Genomic DNA, 21,004 nt, shown 5'->3' on the forward strand with positions numbered 1-21,004 from the left:
AACAAAGTTATCTAGATGGACTCCATTTTCATCATTTAGCCAAATGTAGTCCAACTGCAATGTTTTAAATCCAAGCCACCTCACAGCAGGGACCAGAAAATATATGCCAATTTATTTTAAGATTGGATATAACAATTAAAATCCATTTTACAGTAATTATACAGAATCAAATTAAACACAGAGCTCTTCCTCCAAGGAAAGTATAATGCATGTAATTGAAATATTCTAGCATCGCAATGGCTCCCACAATTAAATATGCATTAGCAGAGTAGTGTCCCTGTCAGTCAAGAGTGGTGTGTTTCACTGTCATCAGCCACAGCCGGTCCACAGGACACTGGACAAGGGTGAAATGAAAACCTGTTCAAAGGTCACTGCTTTAATATAGAGCTGATATGTATCAGACCATGTTGACCTATCACAGATGCATCTGTGGGGGCAAGTTGGCCTGTGTTTTAACACAATGTAATGCATAAAAGAATGATTTATAACACTAAAACATTGTTTAACTAGCAGAGCATTCTCCATCCAAGACACTCTCAGCAGAGTATGTACCATAGCTGAGCAGACATAGATGGCAGGCTGTGTCTTCATGATGTCTTGGAGCATTCTGAAAACTATTTTGCCTCTTGTATATATTGTAGTTCTAGCATAACTTTGTCCAGGTGAAAAGTTATGTTACTAATTAATAATTTGTTGTGTTAGTGAAGAAGCTATCCAGCTGTACGTCTATATAAAACCATATTTTTAAAAACATGCCATGTAGATTCTGTGCCATCAGAGCCATGCTGCTCGAATACAAATGTGATGTGGTGGAAGCTTTCTCTGATAAAGACGCCATGTTACTCTAAACCTGCATGTATCACTGTGCACGAATGGTGCCTTCACAGATACAGTATGTTAGGAATGTTATGTGCACTAATCGATCTGTCAACCAATCCTTATTTATGGAGCACTTTAAACAATAACATTTGTAACATAATGTGCTTTTTAGAGATTGCACACACACACACACACACACACACACTCACAACCATTACAATGTAAACATGTTTAAAAAAGGACATGGAAATAAAATACAAAACAAGGCAATAAAAATAAAGAAACCATTAAAACACTGATATTATACATTCACATAAAACGCCTTACCACTAAAACCTAGATAAGATAAAACTGTTAAAAATCATGTCCATGCATACTATATTTCAGAAAATAATAAAGGGATATAAAAAGAAGAGGCAATAATTAAATCAGATGAAGTTAAACTACAGTAAGATGGAGTATACAATTATAGTATAAATAAGATCATAAATATAATTTAATTAAATGCCAAAGTAAAAAGGTAGGTCTTCAGTTTTTTTATAAAAATGTGTACGTTAGCTGCCCTCAGAACCTCACACTGCTTCACTTCAGTCCATATTAAACAGGTTCAGGCCCAGAAAAGAGGCAGGAAGAAATTTTTTTCCATGTTTTTTTTCTTCAGAAGAGTTTGAACTGACAGTCAGTGTGTTCACAGACAGTGGTTTCAGAAGAGTTCCTGAGCCCACACACTGATTTCCACTACAGAATCCTGTCTGTTTTTAATGTAGTGTCACCCATAGACTACAACTATTCAACATTGCTTTTCACTCTTTGCAAACACAAAATTCTTTGGGTTCTCTGAACCTTTTAACAATAGATCATTGCGTTCCAAATTTCTGAATAAATATTATTCTTATATTGTTACAATTAATATATACACATGTTATCTCGGATTATCAAAACATGATTTTTTTCTCCATAAAAGTGGATTTGGTAAAATTCAGGATCAGAAGCAGAGTAAATTTTGCCCACCATGGTGTAAAAGAAAAGATTCTGCCAGTACCAACACAGTGAGTAACTCTAGAGGCCATTGCTATTATCTGTATTAATTGTTATTCATGTTGCATAATCAGTGAATCCATTCATGCAGCAGAATGCGGCAAAATACAAAAAAAAATAAATCATTTTTGAGCACCACCTCTCATAGATATCTACATGCAGCTGGATGAAAAGCACTAAAAACTCAATCAGTGGCCAGACTGAATTCAAATGCAGGTTAACTCAATTTGTTGTGGAGAACATTGTTCAAGGTGCTCATTAACTTGTGTCTATCCTCCTAAGCTGGAAATCACAGTCTCCTGGTGTGGTGCTGCATGACCCCCCCTGCAGCGACAAACTTCCCTTCAGCAATTAGAATAATAAAGAGAAACAAACACACAACAAAGGAAATAATCACAGCACAGCCAGTGCACTTTTATTAACTCCTGCTTAGAGTTTCAAGGATATTATATATAATTTACTCAGAAGCAAAGGAGGGGAAAATGAAAAATTGATTTGCGGAATGTACTGTAAAAATTTAATTATTTATTTTTTCTTTTTCTGCTCCCCGACACATCTGCCTTTTTTGTTTTAGTGATGGGTGACGTGAAGGAGGAACACTGAAATGGGATTTTAATTAGACAGCTTGCAGCCGCAACTGCTGTTGCTCAGTTTTAATAGTATTAATTACATAAACATAAACATAAACATAAACATATGTGTTGGTAAATGTGTGTATTGTATGGTCAGCTGCAGACATCTATTACAGAATTTAATACACCATTTTTCAATTTTTCAACAGTTTTCAGAACACTCTCCATGTGGCATGTGCAGTCTCCCTCATCATCAGTGTACAATCCCATCTTGCATGCAGTCAGTCATTTACCATGTCCAACATGACCTTTGACCTCTCGCCCCCCCCCCCACCCACACCAGTCCCCAGATGGAACATTTGGGCCATGCACTTGACTGTAACCTCCAACATGCCCTCTGCCCATGCTCCCGTGAGCGCTGTCTGCTGTGATAGAGTGGCTAGCTGGGAGGTGTAGTCCAGTCACCCTGGGTGCAACCATCGCCGGTTGGTTGAGTGATAGGTAGCCCACAGGTCTGTCAGGCAGCAGGTGGAGTCAGTGACTCTGTTGCTCGGTCAGCACTGCAGCTCTGACCTTCAAACCGACGCTATTCTTCAATCTTGTTTCCAAACAATGTGCTTGCAAACACTTTTTCTCTCACGTCATAACTGTTTCAAGGCCAAGTTAGGTGTGAACATTTTGACTTTCATGCCACAGCGGCCCCTGAAACACAAAACAGTCTTTGTTGTACAGTGTTCTTCTGAGCCTTCTGTTATTTCCTGGGCTTTCTGAGCACCATGGCATGAGCTATGAAATTCAAATTCACATTGGATCCCAGCGTTTTATTGGATCTGATAAACCCAGTTGTAAGTGCATCAGCTATCCCACTGATATTGACAAGCCTTTTTGACAGCCTAAATGTAAATTCATCAAAGAATCCATCTATACAAGCTCCATGGTGCTGTTTTTGTTTACAGAAATAGCTTCCATTCTCTTGTCTCAAGTAATTACTTTGATAAGTCCCCACATAAATGTTGTTTGACTTATTATGCCTCACTGGAACAGTGTTTCACCTTGGAATTGGTGGCTGTAAACACTCATTTCACACACACACACACACACACACTGTTTTAGTCCAAACTTCTTATGCAAACTTTTCACTGCACATATCTGAATGTTCAAGATTGAATCCTGGAGATTCAACAATTAATTATGATAAGCCCTCAAACAGGCACTTAAACCTGTTTATGTTTAGGTTTAAGACTCTTGTTATCCTATTATCTAGTCAGATGGTAATATGTCTGCTGCTACTGTATGAATCTGAGGTTTGCATTGCTGAAAAAGAGCATGCATGGTCAGCAAACCATCTCCAGACAAATTAGGAAAAAAAACAGAGAAAGAACGTTATCCTGGATCAAGGATAAGTCAAGCTGCCTGTTCCCTTCCTCCACAGCCGAATGCTTAAATCCAACACCAGCTCGCCAAATAAGCCTTGAGCCTGCTTGCTATTTCCCTGAGCCGTAGACCTTGACCCTGCGTGCTATGGGCCCAAACACACTCCCTCTGCCCCAGTATCATGACTGCTGCTGTGGAGGCCTGAGCAGATAAGACATGATGAATGCAGATTGTTTGCAGTGTGACAGACTCATTCGTTTACAGTGGGATGGTGCCTTCACAAAGGGCACCACCATACAACCCTGTAGTCTGAGAAGAGCTGAAGGAGGAAGGAGGGAAAAAAGGGGCAAGAAAGGAAGGAGACGAAAGAAAAAGAGGGCAAAGTGCCAGCGTAATAGGGAAATGAGAGAGGAGGACTGAGGGAAAGACAAGTGTGTAGAAGTAATGTTCACAGTGGAGGACAGAAAAAAAGAGTCCATTCTCCCTTTGGGCAGGTAGTAAGGAGAAGGAAATTGGAATGAGAGGACAAAACAACAAAGTGAGCAGAGAACAAAGGATAGATAGAGAGAGGAAAGATGCATCCTGCACATTCCTGTGTTACTAATCTAGTGGCTTTTATCGCCGGGCTGTGGGATTTATGCCTCTTCCTGACACAGACAAAGCCTCGTCTGATACTCTCCATGGCAACCGAACATGGTGACTAATTTTAGGGTTGCAGTTCGGATAACACTTATGTTATTAAATGCCTGTCCGACAGCTTCCATGCTGTGCATGCTCTGAACAGGAGAAGAGGTCGTTTCACGTGACTTGATGTGATGTGTGGTTTTTTCTTTATTTCATGAATGGCGGGGGAGACCAAAACAGAGGTTAAAACACAATAACACATTTTATAGTGAAAGCTAATGATACTGTTTGATACATTTCTAACCATGTAGCAAAAACAGGCTAGCACACCAAGAAAAATGAGTGTAGGGGTCAAATGACTGGTCCCTATTGTTATGCTACCTTTCTGGCAGAGGTAATCTGGCAACCAAACTTACATGTATTTGGACAAATGTCAAACTGCAAACAGAAACATTCCTACTGTCAGTGGTGAGAAAGTTTTCGTGTGTTCCTTTGATCGCTGTTCAGATGATGATATTAATTAAATAATAAGCTAACCTTTACAGAGAGCAGTGATTAGGTCTGACATTTAGGGCTACCACTGAATTAAATCACTGGTCATTCCTTTGAAGCCATATGCCTGCCGATGGTCCAGCTGCTGTTTCTGGTGTCAGAGCAAGCGGCAACTTACAAAACTTAGAACTGAAGCCAGTGTAGAAGTGTCAAATGTCTGACTTTACAGCTGAAATAAACAAATGTTTATAGCCTGGTACAATAAACAGTTACACGTTTTTTTTATTTAATTTACTTGTTTTAACTTATATAAGGACTCCAAATTTAGCACAATTTATCGTGTGGCTGTTGTGAGAAACTTTGGCTGCACACTTACCTCAGTTACACTCACGCTCCACCTCTTTGTCTGTATTTGGATTAATCAGTATGTGAGGTGGACACCGTTAACACGGCAGTGGTAACAAGCAGCTCCTATGGGTGTCCTCATTTTTTGCATGATGTTTTATTGTTTTTGTTACACACTCACACACACTTTAGTACAACTCGTACCAAAAAAAGAGCATTCACCCTACTCTCTTCCACATGTATATGGATGGATAGTGCAGCTCAAAGCTGTACCAAAGCTGTTGCTATACGTTTGGTCACTGAAGGTAATAATAGCTCTGCACTGTGTATCAGGCAGTCAGGAAGAGAAGTGTTGGCATGCTTGCACATTTTTACTCCATTGTTGTGAAGAAATTAAAGTGATTCTTCATATTCTGAAAGGTTTTCTTGCTGAATGTGTCAGCCCCTTAAAACAGTGGAACATGGAATAGGATAGAAAACAGACGAAGCATGTAATTCATCTGTTGGAGAAACATTAGCTTTCTCTCTCTCTTTCTCTTTGTCTTGTTTCGAGCACATCTTTGTCAAATGTTTATTATTATTGCAACTTTTTAGTCCTAAACATGGTCATTAAATCACAGCTTTTCTTGGCATTCTCTAGAATATACTACTATCATGGCTGCTAGCTGTATAATTAGTTAAGGGATTCTTGTCATTGCCTGCCTGTGTTTCTTAAGGGCCTTATAAGTAATGAGATAAATCTCACTGCTGTGGTGGTCAGACAGCATAGCGCTGTGTTCAATGCCAGTCTAAGTGAGAAATGATTGACTGCTTAATTGATACTCTCCTCTGCCCATATGTGGACTGTTATCCCAGCAGCCCACAATTATTGATGAATTACCATATCATCAATATTTAAGTAATCTCTCACTGGGTAACCAAAAAAGAAGAGATTATAATGGGCTGCAATTTGTGAAATATTCAGAGAAAGGATCTCTTGGTCCATCTGTGGTGAGGGAGCAAACGCTCCTGAGCAGCAGCATCGTTTTCTCCCATTACCAGGAGGGCAGCCATCCCCACTGGCTCCGGATCGACAGGGGAGTCAGACGTTGTGAAGGACAATTGGCAACTTGTGAAACTTTAATCAGGACCATGAATTAATCAATAAAAGGGGGAGGATAAATGAAACAGGCGCATGCACCTAAATGATGGCAGGGGAGGGCCCATGGCCCGCTGCTACACTTACTTCCTGAATAAATCATTTCCTGTGAAGGCCTGGAGTGTCCTGCAGAGCAACTGCTCCCACACTCAAAAACCTTTTCCCTCCTGAATCTCTCCTGCGTGGATCTCGAGGCCACGACAGAGAGCAGGGAGCTGAGTCTGTATGTTCACCTTACCAAAATAGACTCACTTAGAATATTTATCACACATAGCGCCAGTTAATTTCTTATGGGAGCCAATTTGGGGAGAGCTTTGCATGTCAATGTCATGCAATTAAGTCTTATAACCCAGTATATCTGATGGCTATGTACTATGTAGCATGTTGGGATTTAATTGTTAAGGCCCAAAGACACAAGGGAGATAGCTCAATATTTTTCTCTGTCCACCGGCACTTTAGTGAGTAAGTGAGTAAGTCTTCACTGTAATTATGGCCTATACCTCTGTATAATATGTTGGCATGGAACCACAGGAGGCTGATGCTAATGTTTTTAACAGTTGGCTGTAATTATGCAGTTTTAAGGGACTTGATTACCAGCTTGCACCACAGAGATTGTTGTTTGAGGCCAGCCAGTGTGGACATGTCATGAATGTTTACTGCAAACCTCACTGCAGTTGTAGCTTGTACAAGCTGGTCTTGACAAAACATTGCCAAATGGATGGATGGATGGATGGATGGATGGATGGATGGGTGGGTGGATGGATGGATGGATGGATGGATGGATGGATGGATGGATAGATAGATAGATAGATAGATAGATAGATAGATAGATAGATAGATAGATAGATAGATAGATAGATAGATAGATAGATAGATAGATAGATAGATAGATAGATAGATAGATAGATAGATAGATAGATAGATAGATAGATAGATAAGGCATGTGTGATAAGGAATAAGGAGCTGCCACTGCTACAAACTCATGTGTAAAAGAGGCAAAGAAGAGCAACGAGGGAAGCAAAGACAGTGACTTAAACTGGCAAAGCCAGCAACCTCAGCTTCCCATTGGCACTCCAGTGCTCTCTGAGCTAGGTATGAGTCAAGGTAACCATCTATAGCAGCCTGGTGTCTCCTGGGCACTGTTCTCTTCTATCTCATCCTCACTACTCAGTGGAGCACAGCAATCGCTCCTCTCCACACCCTTCCACAGATCTGCACCCGCGATTACACCCCAAATCAAATGAGTCTGGGACTGAGAGATGGGGTGGGAGGGAGGGAGGGTGGGGTTAGTGGGGAGGTGGAGAGGAGACAGGGATGGTTTGGCAGATGTGCATACAGATTTATCATGCCAGCTCTGTATCTGAGTGGTTCAAGAGAGAAAGTGGAGAGCGGAGCACACAGAGTGATTTAGAATTCATATAAAGCCTGTTGGTTTAGAAAGGGCATTCAAGCAGAGAAATGACTTGAATGTTTTCGCAGAGATTTGATGTGAACAATAGTGCATGTACTACAGACATACCCCTTGTAGCCAAAGCAACATTTTCACTGTTTTTTATAAATGTAAATGTTGAGATCCACATTTTAACCATTTTATGATGGCAGTGAAAATAGTCTCTGCATCGATGGATCAGAAGGAGTTTATCACCAACTTCACCTCACATTTAAACTTACTTGCCGATATCTTTATCATGTTTGCTGTTATTTCTATTCATGCATAATGTCATGCTTTACTTGGATGAATATAGTGCATTTCAAAGGCGTCATTCAGGACTTCACCACAACACACATGAAAATGGCAGAGAAGCTTTTTGTAGATGGGGCAATGTTGTCTTGTAAAATGTCCCATCATCCAGGTCATAGTCATTTCCAAGAGTTTAAATTGAGGCAACTAAACTCAAGGATTGTTTTTTGAAGATGTTTCGCCCCTCCCCCGTGTAGCTTATTCAGTTCTTCAAGTAGTTTTCCTAGTTTGAACCTCAAATAGTGAAATAAAATGTTGCAACATGTCTATAAGGAGACACCAGCCCCATCTTTCTTGGTTGTTGAGCATATTGAGTTATGTAGACTCATTGCACCTCTGTGGACCTTTGGTCCTGTCTGTCAGCCAAAAGGCAGATTAGTTATTCAGGTGATCTGACACAAACACTTTTTTGTCTCAGTTTATATATCTCATATATATCATCAACACTGTGGTTCCATATGAGATAATTTCTTTTCTTTTCTTTCAGCATTTTTTCTGTTATTATTCATGTCACATCTAATATTGTCACTAGTGATGCATGGCTCTGCAGTTGTTTCCTCAAGTTGGAATGCATGGCACCCAGTGAAGACAAGAATGTGGTTTAGAGACTCACGAAAGGAGAAACAATGAATACACCAACTCTGGCAAAGGAAATCATTGCTTCTTAAGAGCAGACAGGTAAAAGCTTAAATTGGCCCAAACTGCCACATCGGCCATTAAGTCGGCCCTAAACAGCACTCTCATTTTGAGAAAAAGGAAGGTTGTACAAAACCTGCAAAGAGGTGGTTAAATGTTTTTGTATTGTAGAGCCCAATGATAGACATTAGGGAAATTACAACATTCTCCAATATTTGAGGTCATTTTCTTTTCTTTTTTCTTCCTGTCTTTCTGATCCTCACCATTTTGAATCCTGCCTTGTCAGGACAACAAGTTTGTTATGTGCAGATACAAAGTAATCACACAATTACACTGAATGTATTGCATATTGTGAAAGAAGACAGGTGTTAAAAATACAGATAAACGACATGTTAGCATGGATGTGATTTCATGTTGATGCCCTGAGCTCCTTTACCATAGGTTCTGCAAGGGTTCCTTAAAAACAACTTTCTTAGCTTTCTTCTTCAGATACTCAGAAAAATATGTAGGATGTAAATTGTTTAAGATCATTTGTTACCTTTACGTAACTCTGTAATGAACAGGACAGAAAATAAGTGCAGTAAAATGGCATAAAGCACAAGTCCCACCACCAGGAAATGAACTGTATTGTAGTTATAACTGTACCACTGGATGTCATTTTCAGTGCTATATTTGTATTCTGAGAAAAAAAATCCTTGCACACCTCTTACTTGTTGCTGCCACAAGGCTGTTTGAATTTAAATTCACACAGATCTGCTGAAGTAAAATCAAATTTTTATGTGTGTGTGTGTGTGTGAATGCGTTTGTGTGTGTTACTTTTGCCATTTGGCACAGAGTCGCTCTAACATATTCTAAGCAAATGAGCTCGGCATTTTACTTTGCCATTTTGACATTGGACAGGGCTGCCTCGCAACGGTCGAAATAAACACCACAATGTGAATGACTGAAAGTGGAAATGAAGGAGACAACAGAGTGACTGGCCCACTGCACTCCAAAAGAGGCACAGAAAACAGAGAGCCTTTCTCTGTTTCCCTCCAGAGAGTGGGGAAGAGGGCAGGAGGTGTGTTATTCTGTGAGTTAGACAGAATGAAGAGATGGGTAGTGAGGGAAGATAAGGTTCATTAGAGCAGGTGCGCAGGAACAAAGCGTAATCTCCATTTTAACCTTACCTTTAGAGGAAGGCCGCAATTGCTGCTGTGATAAAGGACTAGTGCAGCCCTGAGCTGCACACAGAATACTGATTAATCCTTTACTATTGTTATCAGGAGATGTCAGCTAATGCCATGATGGTGAATCGCACTGCTCCCACTGCTCCCGCTGCTGCTGCTGCTGCTGCTTCAGCTAAGGGAAATTTTCCCTCTATCTGTCCTTTCTGTTTCTTTTGCTTTTGTCCATTCTCTGCCTCAATCCATCTCTCTCTCTCTCGCTTTATGAGTGGAGAATAGGTGCCTGGGGCCTTTGATGGCGTAAAGGGGGCGTTAGTGTTTTGATAAGTATTGATATCAATCTTATAAATCTGAATTTAATGACCCGTTGTGCCTGGACTGTGGACATTTGTCACGCAATCCTCATATGAGGAATCAAGCTAAGTAGGTTCTCTGAATTTGCACTGACTCATTCTGACAGGGCTTGTGCATTAAAAACTATATGATAGCAGCCCCATGTACGTGTGCTATCAACTTACCCCACACGCTCTGCACTATGGGAGCACAGTTTTGTTGCAAGATCACGAAACAACTCTGGGAAAGTGATGAAGTAAAACCAATAAGAGATGGGAAAGGGAAGAGATTTAAAACACAGCAGAGAGGAGAGAGCTGATGTTGAAAGTGTTTCAGTCTCAGCATGAGTTCTTCCCTGTTTCCCACCACCTCCTCTTCCTCCTTTGCCCTTCCCTCTCTCAGGCTGTCCCCGTTGATGGATTGGCCCATCAGTTAGAAATAATTAGGATGAGCTGTAGTCTTGTCTTACTGAATGCAGTGTTACAAGAGAGCAGGGTCAAGCCTCAAAAGCAAAACTCCATCCTGCCTTTTTTGTTATATTTCTACAAGGAGAACTTCACCATTCCACTTTCTGTGCAAGTTAAACAGCTCCGGATTTAACCTGCTGCATGTACACGTGCTCCATTCTCAGCTTGATCAAACATTACATGGTCGTTAGTGCTCACAATATATAACTCCTGTCAGTGTTTAAATTACTGAGCCTGAAGGCATCATCACATGCGCAATTTCACCTTCCCCCTGCTTGTATTTTCATCCATCATTATGTGGAGGTGGAGGATCACTCTCTCTTCAGCAGATGCTCTTGTCCACTGGAGGCCACCACTCAATTCTGCAGATTGCTGATTAAATCCATTTTCATACTTACACCCCTCAAGTGTGTGCTGTTTATTATACTCCAGCACACCTGTGTGACTCATGAAGGCGGTGTACCAGTAATCAAAAGGGGTCATCAGTAACATATGTGATAGTCTTCCTTCACTAGTAAGTAGCTTACAGATACTATAACGTAGTACATTTTGTTTAATTTGTATAGCTCTACAGTTGCCAGACACTGTTACAGTATAGAAATTATCCGCTCAGCATGATTATCTGCTGCAAAAGCCACGCAATACCAGGCATCCATCCCCCCCCCATTGATGCATAATACTAGCGGAGAAGATGTGGCAGAAGATCAAAGCATCATTCATATCTGTCTGATATTTTAAAACAATTTTTACACAGTTGTATTTTTATATGCCCTATAAAATGAAGATACTAACTTATTTCCTTCTCTTTTTTTGTTCTAAGCTTCTCAGAAAATGTGCACAGTCTTCTAAAACACTCTTTGTTCACAAGAGGCAAATCAGACCACAATTTTAAGGAACAACCTGTGACCAAGAACTATTGTCTCAGTCTGTGCCTGAGCAGACGGTGCCAGATAGCCCTATTCTTTCCTAATGGCATCTATCTCTGCCCTGTATGGTTTGTTATTGCTGTCCTGGGCCTCCTCGACCTGCCTACTGTGAGTCTGTCGTCTGCAGCCTCCCTCTGTGGCCGTCCTTTACACTGATGAGCCCTGAGCCCCAGTGGACCGTCCTCACCCCTCCTGATAATGACTTTTTTGTCAGCACAGTGTCTGACCTTCTGCTCATACCAGTGAACAATGCCATAATATCACAGTCATCATCACCACTGCCATCCCTCGCTGTCTCAATTATTCATTTGTTTGGCATGTACGTAAGGAAGGCATAAATTATTTTTATGTTTTGGATGTGTTCTGGTTTAGATACTCTCCTTTCCACTTTGTTTGGCTTATGTATTTTCAATTTATAGTGTTTGTGACAGATTCTGAGCCTCCCCTTAAAAATTATAAACCTCTGACTGTCACCAGGGCTGCAGTTCATTCCCTCCACAGATTCATTATTCAAACACGACCTTTCTCCCACCTTCTCCTCTTTAAAAGTGGTACCTGCATGAATTTTGTCAGATAGACTGATTGGTTGGGACCTTCAAAAACACCAGGTTGTAGAGGTGCCACACACAATCTGTCGATGGCACCTTCCTATTCTCCTTTATTGACATGAATGGAATTTTTATAGTGAAGCAGTGATGTGTGGCAGGGAACTATATCGTGAGTGAACTGTTGGCTTTGAATCTGTTAGGTCTATATATAGGACTGAATGTGACAGATAGTGTGTGGATGTATGTCTGTGTGCGTGTCAGTTCCATGAACGTTTGCTTAGCTTTTCATGTTCACAGCATGGCTCCCTGTCCGTGTCAGGCTTAACATACTGATCAAACTCTGAGTGGCTCAGCTGGCAGGACGGGGGACAGGGCAAAGAAAACTGACTGGTCGCCACTTTCATGGCTGTTGTGCTTTAATGTTGCATGGTTTTTGCACCAGGTGCATACCCTCAGCATGCACAGGATTTAACACACAGCACCTCATCCCTACAATGCCCTCTCTCCCCCACAGTTTGTCTCATCTTCCTCCAAGTGCATTCAAGCTCATGCATGTACACTCAGGGAAAAAAAAACAGTAAAAGGTGACATTCCAGGGCTGGAACTGCCCGTGGAGTGCAGTAATTTTATTTGCAAACAACATAATAGCTTCATGACTCATATGACACTATTAAACCAAAAGATCAGCCTCAGAAAATAACCTTCTGGAGGTCTTTCATAAATACTAAGTCAAAGAAACATGTTCCGTTATCATTATGTCGTCTTCTCTCCACGGGCGTGATGCATTTTACATGGCAGACACGGTGAAACCTGCTTCATCCCAGTGATGGAACTGAAGGCAGGAAGATGGAATTCCATCTACCGAACGCAAACCCATTTTCAATTACACAAAAACCCTTCAGTGTGTGTGTGTGTGGTTGTGAGTGTGTGTTCTTGTAAAAGAAAAGGGATTGTTCTAAAATGCAATCCAATCTTTGAACAAATGGGGAAAAAAGTTACTGCAACCCAGGTTTGAAAACAGATTCTCTTTAGTGTAAGTAGAGAAAAACTGTTTTGTTTTAATGGGGATCCTGATAAGGGAAGGTATACAGATTTTTTCCATAATCAAGCAACAATATGTTGCACAAATGTTATCTAAAGGTTTGAATGTTTAATGAGGGCAACAGGATGTTAGTGCCAGGCCGAGCTGAGGATTCTGGCATGGATTTAATTGAGGCTGAGACAGCCAGTGAATCACTTTTTGTGCACATACAGCTAAATGAAACTACAATAATACATTTGAGTCACTCCGAAATATAGTTGAACCACTAAACTGTACATTTAAAAAAAGGCATGTTTTCAAATGATGAACACATCAAAAAGTGCTAATAAATGATCCATCTCTGCTTCCATCATATTGTGCACATGTCATATAAAAATCGCATTAGGCTTTGGGGAGAAAAACACTCCTTAGATACAGTTAGTGGGGAAGCTCCTAAAGGACTCTCTGACTGCAAGAAACATGATCCTGCAGTCTGATAAACCTGAGATTGAACTGCTGGACCACATTTCTAAGTCCCATGTGTAGAAATGGATACCAGGCAATCACCACTACCATCATAATGGTGGGGCATCATGCTGTGGGGGTGCTCTTCAGCAGCAGGTAGACAGGTCAAGGTTGAGGAAAAGCTGAGCAGAGACCAGTACAGAGATTAAACAGACCCCAGAGTGCTCCATATCTTAGGCTGGAATAAAGGTCCTCCATCCAGCCGGACAATGACCCAAAGCACACATCCATGCCAACACTGGCCTGACCTAATTTACAGTTCTTATAAATATAAATATTGTGACCACATTTATACTGTAGCTCTCTCCCCACATAGTGTGTTTGAATTCACTCTTCAACCTGATTGGTCCAAAGGTTGATTTAAAGGCAAGCCGAGACAACAACTACATATTAACTCACCTTAACTTCACTATAAAGTTATAGTTGTGCAAAAGTGTCTGCAAAATGACCAACAAACACCAACAACAGTAATGTTTCCTAACAGCCTACTTTAGGGTGGATCACACAGTTGCAAGCTTCTGCTGCAGGAATGTCCCTTGTATGAGTTGAAGGCTGTTTTCAAGGGGAAAATAATAAGTAGGGAAGTTACTTCTGAGCTGTTCTGAAAGTTGCATTGCATTTCCCTTCTGATTACACTCAGATGTAAACAAATAACAGCAAGACGAAGGCCAATTAAGAGGATCAGGTCAGGAGATATTGATTTATTAGGCATTTATCTGGTAGGTTATTCACTGAGATGGAAACATAAAGGCTGAGAGATCAAGCCACCTTATGTCCTGTGTAGCTCTGCGTAGCCTTGTCTATAATCCATGGGGTGACCTTCAAATGTCTGTCACCATTCACCCTGAGAAAGCATTAGACTTCACTCTAAACCGTATTTCCTGGCAAAATCACCAAACAAATACAAACCACACTTTCCTTTCGAATGATTTGCTGCATTGCTGTCTATGCATGTAATGTCTGGAGACAGAGTTGCCATCTAATTGGCCTTTTGTTACAGCTGTCTGTAAATAAAGTCTGGAGACAGATAACAGAAGAAAATGCAAGAGAAAAAAAACGACAGGGCCGACCTTCCACTTCCACATCAGTTAGAATAGAGTATCTTTCAAGGCGATATTAGACACCTCAGACTGAGATATAAGCGAAACATTGAGAATGCTGTCCTTTGTTTGAACGGAAGCTGACAGTGTGGGAGTAATATGAGGAGACAAGAGTTTGGGAGCATGTGGCTCAGAAGTCTGTCCCTTTTAAAGCCCAGTGAGCTATCATACTGGGACCAGTTCCAACTGAAACTTCAAATCCATCTTTTCTCTTTGGTTTCTAATTAGCGGTTAACAGATGATGTATCCTGGAGACAGAAGGGAGAGGGCATGTAGCAGTGTACAGCGAAGCCTCTGGTGACTGATCCCACCCCTTCATGCCACCCAGATCTGATTTTCAGATATTTTTTTTTCAGGTGAGTGATTTCCCTTTTTTCTTCGCACGCTTCAGATCAGGGTTGGGCTGATCTCAGTTAAACTCTTAATAAGCCCCATTTCACGGCATGCAGCCAAGAGATTAGATCTGACAGGGCAGGCGTGGGCTAGTACTGAGTCTACAGATCTGCAGGCTAAGCTCTGGATTGGAAATTTTCCAGCACATGGTACCGCTTGTTGGATGGAGAGCTGCTTGCTGTGTGATGACGCCATGATTGTTAGAAATTCCACACTACTTATTGACCAACCCACCTGCTGCACCACACTCTCTGCTCTCAAGAGACACACTTATAGGTGTGTTGGTGGTACAACTTTTTTGCCGCCAGATGTTGGTGGAGTTTTTAACAGCTGACCTATCCCACCTTCCTCCCTTGTCAGAGCACCCCGGAGGAGCCCAGACTACCTCGTATGAGATGAGAGCTGCAGCAGCATATGAATCTTATTCCAGATGAAGCTAAAGAGATGTTCTCACAGCCCTGGGCACAGGCAGGTGAACTCGGCTTGCCATATGGCTTAGGGGGAGCTTATTAGGCTCTGAGCAGAAAACACATTATCCACAGTGGACCAAGGCCACCGAGAGATGATTTCCATTATGAAAGCCTTTAATTCCACCACAGTTATGCAGTTGGAGGAGGAGGGCGGTTGGTGGTGGTGGTGGTGGGGGGGGGGGGGGGGGGGGGGTGTTCCAGAAGAGACCACTTAGCTCAAGCAGGGATGGAAGATATCTTTAAGATCTAAATCTGAGTGGCAATGAAGATGAATACAGATATTTTTGATAATACAAATGACCACCTGATTATATGGAAATATCAAACAACAAACAAAGTATCCAACATAATTTAACACACACACATTTTTAAAATATAAACACAGATCGCCCACCATGATTTCTCACTGCTTCTTCAGTGTTTCCCCCTTTCTATGCTATTTACATTTCTTTTATTATTTATTTATTATCTTTGTGCTCTTTAATGGGTGGATTGTGGCCATTTTTCCTTCCTGTCAGGCCTATTTCAGACCCCATATAGTGAAACAACCAATCTGTTGTGAAGCTCTCTTCATTTAAAATTACAATGTGTACATACTGACCCCTGGTGGATCAGATGTGGAACTGCACTCAGTGTCAATTGTAGCGGTAACAGACAGTAAATAGATACTTAGATAAGAGACTTTATAGTAGTAAAGCATTTATAGATTTGTATTTATTTGAAGTTATAGTTTTAAAATACTGTAAATTCCAATAAAATATCTTGTTACACCTTTATTTGTCAGTTCACTCAGTTACCCAAATTTCCCTGAGGGACCTTCCCAAAGGGATTAATAAAGTATATTCTGTTCTATTCTATTACATTTTAGGGTATTTTATTTACAGTTTAGCATAATGGTAACAACTTTTCAGAGACAAAGCTTTTTATTGAGCCACAAAGAGCTCTGTGCTGCATCACCAATGCTCAGCCAGATTTTAAAAGTCAGGGGAGTTAAGAAGTACAGATGGATTTGACCAAGAACACCGTGTGTGACATATTTACTTCTCAAATGATCAGTGTCCAGGTTGCAACCAAGAGAATGCTCATTTCTTTCCAAATGTGTGGGTGCAACTTTGACATGTGAAAGCCCCTCTGCAGAGCCAGCGTTTGATTTGTCTTTGCTAATGTAGGATGATGCCAGTGGCGGCTAACAAAGCTCATATTTATTAGCACACAATGCATTCGGCTGAAAGCACATATGTTTGAAGTGAGTGCAACCAAGGACAGAGTTGTGCAAACATTACTTGGGGATTATATTGTTTGTAATCTCTGTGCTGAGAAGCACATCTTGGAGAATGTGTATCACTTGTTTGTGTAACCTGTAGATGTGAAGAGCTCTCAGGAGCCGCATCAAATTATATTCCTCCCGCGCTTGATATGTGAGCTCATTTAAGCAGCTCAGCTTTGCATGAAGAAATACTTCATCACAAAGCCAAGCACCAGACATGAACCTCAATCGCCTTTTAATTTCTCCTTAAACTTTCATCCCATCACTCATAAACATGGGGAAAACATGAACATCGTTTCAAAAAGCAAAAACGTTATGCTGCTGGTGTTAAAAGAAAAGACAGGGATTATATGCAGGATAAACATCTCAATATCAAAAGGCAGTGGAGGTCAGTTTATTCAGGAGTACAACACAGACTCACCTCCACACAGTTTGTATTGTAACTCTCTATCTCTCTCGGGCAACAAAGGAGAAGAAATGAGACCTAGGAGATTTCCTCTAAAGAGATAATTATCCCTCTCCTCTTCCTCATGAGCTTCTCACCCACTGTCACTCCTGTTGCCTAGTAACCAGCCAGGGTAAAAAACTCTGCAAGGCCCTGTTCTCCAGCTAGGTGTAGCAGTGGCAAATTGTCATCATCTCGCTGCTTTTGATAAATAGAAGATGGCAAAGAGGTTTATGGGACATGTTTTTCAGCACAATTTTCTACTCTAACAGCAGAGAGGAGGGATTGATGAGAGGTATCAGGAGGCTGCAAACTGACAGATGTACAAACAGATTTGGACAGTGACTGTTTTTGTAAATTGGCTGCTGCACACCTCATGGAATTTAAAATGCAGCTATCAGGATCTGCAGAAGCACATTTATTTTTAAGAACAGCCATTTTATGTAGTTTTCACAAGTTCAGAAATAACCACACAAACTAGCATAACTATTTGGAGGCCTTTCCAGACCTCTACTGTTGCTGCCAGTTGCTGTTTCTTTGCAGTATGTGAAATGCATGCCAAATTCTTTGACTTGGGTTACCTTTGCAGTGCTGTGAATTCATCCTGCTGCTTCTATTGGCAGTTGTACCCAGTTCTGCCAGTCACCATAAACACACAATCGGTCTGTTTTCTCCTCTCCAGAGTTCACCAGTGTATTCCTCCTCTTTAAGCATGTATCTGTTGCTTTGACCACATCTTTACTGATCTCTCAGATCTGTCTTTTTACCTCATTGAAGGCATCCTTCACTGGTATCCACACCTCTTTAGTCCACATATTAAAAGCACACAGAATTTGCATTTATTTAAATTTACATTAGTTTTAGCACAAACCCTGTCATTTTCACTGCAGGTTCAAAAAACAAACACTAGGGGTCAGTATTTCCACCTCTAACTCCACACAACCTCTGAACAAAAAAATGAAATGTTTTTTCTTTAATTTTCACTATCAGGGATACAGGCTGCTGTCAAATCACCTTGTGAATACACACGTGTAACGGTCTGGACTTTGAACAATTCACTACAATATGGAACAGGTGGAGGACCAAAAGGTCCTAAAGGAGGTCAATTGTATCGAAACTGTTACGAATGTATTTTTACCCCCGGCTTGGGTGGTCTGTTAAGTATGTTTATGTGCAATCTATAAAAAGAAATAATAAAAAAATACAATAAAAATAAGTAAATAATAAAAACAATAGCTTTGGGGGCGTGGTTTTCTCTGTGTACGCGCTTGTACAAGGCTTCAGGTCGGGCCAATGCGGAAGTGGTTTAAAGTGCATTACCGACGTTGGTCGGCAGGTGGTATCACCAAGTCTCATTAAATCATTAAATCGTTTTTAATGCAGTTTTTTCTTTTGACAGTCAGAAATAAGATTGCCTGGTTCTTTAAGAGATAAATATAAATACATCGTAGGGTTTTGTACAGAATCATCAGTTCTAATATACGCAGGTGGGTCAAAGTTCACCAGCTCGCCTCTCAAAATGGCGGCTGAACCAACACGGGAGTGGAGCGAGGAGCAGCTCAAAAGTGATGATTTACCCAAAAAAGACGTTATAAAGTTCATCCAGGACAATGCGGCCCACTCGGTACGTTAGTCCCTGACCTGTCCTCATGGTCTCAATCTCAATATTATCCAGGTTACGATGTGAGTGCTCACTTTGAGCTGCAACATGCTGTATGGTTAGCTTAGGAGAGCCACATGAGGAGGGATGTTGTGATTAGCATCTGAACAGGGCAGAAAGGACGTAACAGCGCCATGAATTTATTATTATGCACAGCTCATTGTTTCATCTGACTCGGGGTGTAACTGGTATAGTTATGGTTTGGTATCATTTGTATTGCACCTATCACTGTTGAACGCAGACGAGTGCATAACTGATGCTTCATTAATTTCTCTCTTTAAGTTCCTCAATGAGCACAAACTGCTGGGAAACATCAAAAATGTCGCCAAAACAGCAAAGAAAGAACAACTGATCATTGCCTACAATGAGCTTTTCCAGAGCAAAGTAAGTGATGATAACAGCATGTGGTTTTAATCCTAATGATCATGACGAATTAGAGATGATGTAAACTTGTGTTCTATCCACAGAGGTTTAAGGGCACGGAGCCAGTTGAAGACGTCACTGAGAAGGTTAAAGCTGTGAAAATTGATGAAAAACCTAAAGAAGTCAAGACAGAGGTTGTGGATGAGGTAGTGGTCCATAACGTTAAATGCACACTTTGTTGTTGGGCTGTGCACGTGTGCAAAGTGATGAAAAACTGTTTGTTTTGTTCCTCAGGGTCCTCCAAAGTACACTAAGTCAGTGCTGAAGAAAGGGGACAAGACAAACTTCCCGAAGAAGGGTGAAACTGTGAGCTGCTGGTACACCGGCACCTTGGAGGATGGAACGGTCTTTGACACCAATATTCCCGCAGGTATGAGTGAGGTACATCTAAAAATATGAACAGCTCCTCTAGACCTGTTTGTATTTTCAACATCTACCCACACTCCAGTTAAAGGCAGGGTAGGAGATTTCATTCTGATGCACTTTTTGTGAAATTAGTGCAACTTCTCTTTACATTCCGATAGCAACCAATTAGTTTGGCAGTTTCGCTTTAAAACGAGCTCTGAGAGAAAGGGGCGTGTTTACTTTCAAAATCTGTTTTTTAAAATCTCCTACCCTACCTTTAAAACATCTGTGTGATGGCACGTGTCCTTTGAGGTTGGAATAAGAATCTGTCCTTGAATTTACTGTCCTCTCTGCAGCCGCGAGAAAGAAGAAGCAGACTAAGCCACTGAGCTTCAAAGTTGGATTGGGCAGAGTCATCAGAGGAGTGAGTAATTTTCTTTTCATGTGTGCATCCAGAATTTGACACCTTTGTATTATGACTTATGTCCCCCATATGTTGTCAACATTACAGTGGGATGAGGCTCTTCTAACGATGAGCAAGGGTGAAATGGCTCGACTGGAGATTGAAGCAGAATGGGCCTACGGAAAGAAGGGCCTCCCTGAATCCAAGTATCCTTTTCTTTGTACCTATTCTGCTCGTTTTAAATTAATACAATTTATAATCAAGTTTCTCCTTAACTCAAAGTCTGCTAGAATTCCACCCAATGCCAAGCTGATTTTTGAAGTTGAGCTGGTGTCCGTGGATTAAGTGACACATACTCATCAGCATGTACTTGCAGTTCAAAATGCATAAAGCCATGCAGCCAAGATTAAAATGAACATGGTTCTTGGCTTGCATCGTTGCCAGGATGTCTACGCTTATCATTGTTGTATCATCAGTTCCCTGCAGGTTGACGTAAGAGCAGTGATTACAAAGTTTGTTGTAGCTAAAATGTCATGGCTTTTGCAATAATGTAAATATTAAAACTACACAATGGGATCTACTTTTTGTTCTGTTCTTTGCATGTAAATAAACCAATTTCATACACTTTGATCAAAATGAGGATTGATCTTTTGATTTAATTTTAAAAATTAATTACACTTTATTGTAGAACACAACATTTAAATGTTCATATACCAGGTGAAATTTGACATCC

General features: G+C 40.9%; 1 protein-coding gene across 1 annotated transcript; it reads left to right on the forward strand.

Moving 5' to 3' along the window:
* Positions 1-18,946: 18,946 nt before the first annotated feature.
* On the forward strand, positions 18,947-20,851 carry fkbp3 (FKBP prolyl isomerase 3). The gene is made up of 7 exons (XM_028397972.1): positions 18,947-19,064; positions 19,383-19,484; positions 19,568-19,669; positions 19,758-19,893; positions 20,225-20,292; positions 20,380-20,477; positions 20,562-20,851. The coding sequence occupies exons 1-7, from the start codon at positions 18,960-18,962 to the stop codon at positions 20,614-20,616; spliced, it is 666 nt and encodes a 221-aa protein (XP_028253773.1). The 5' UTR covers positions 18,947-18,959; the 3' UTR covers positions 20,617-20,851.
* The last annotated feature ends 153 nt before the right edge of the window (positions 20,852-21,004 follow it).

The sequence above is a fragment of the Parambassis ranga genome, chromosome 24 (genome assembly GCF_900634625.1).
Source record: "Parambassis ranga chromosome 24, fParRan2.1, whole genome shotgun sequence".
Lineage (NCBI taxonomy): Eukaryota > Metazoa > Chordata > Actinopteri > Ambassidae > Parambassis > Parambassis ranga.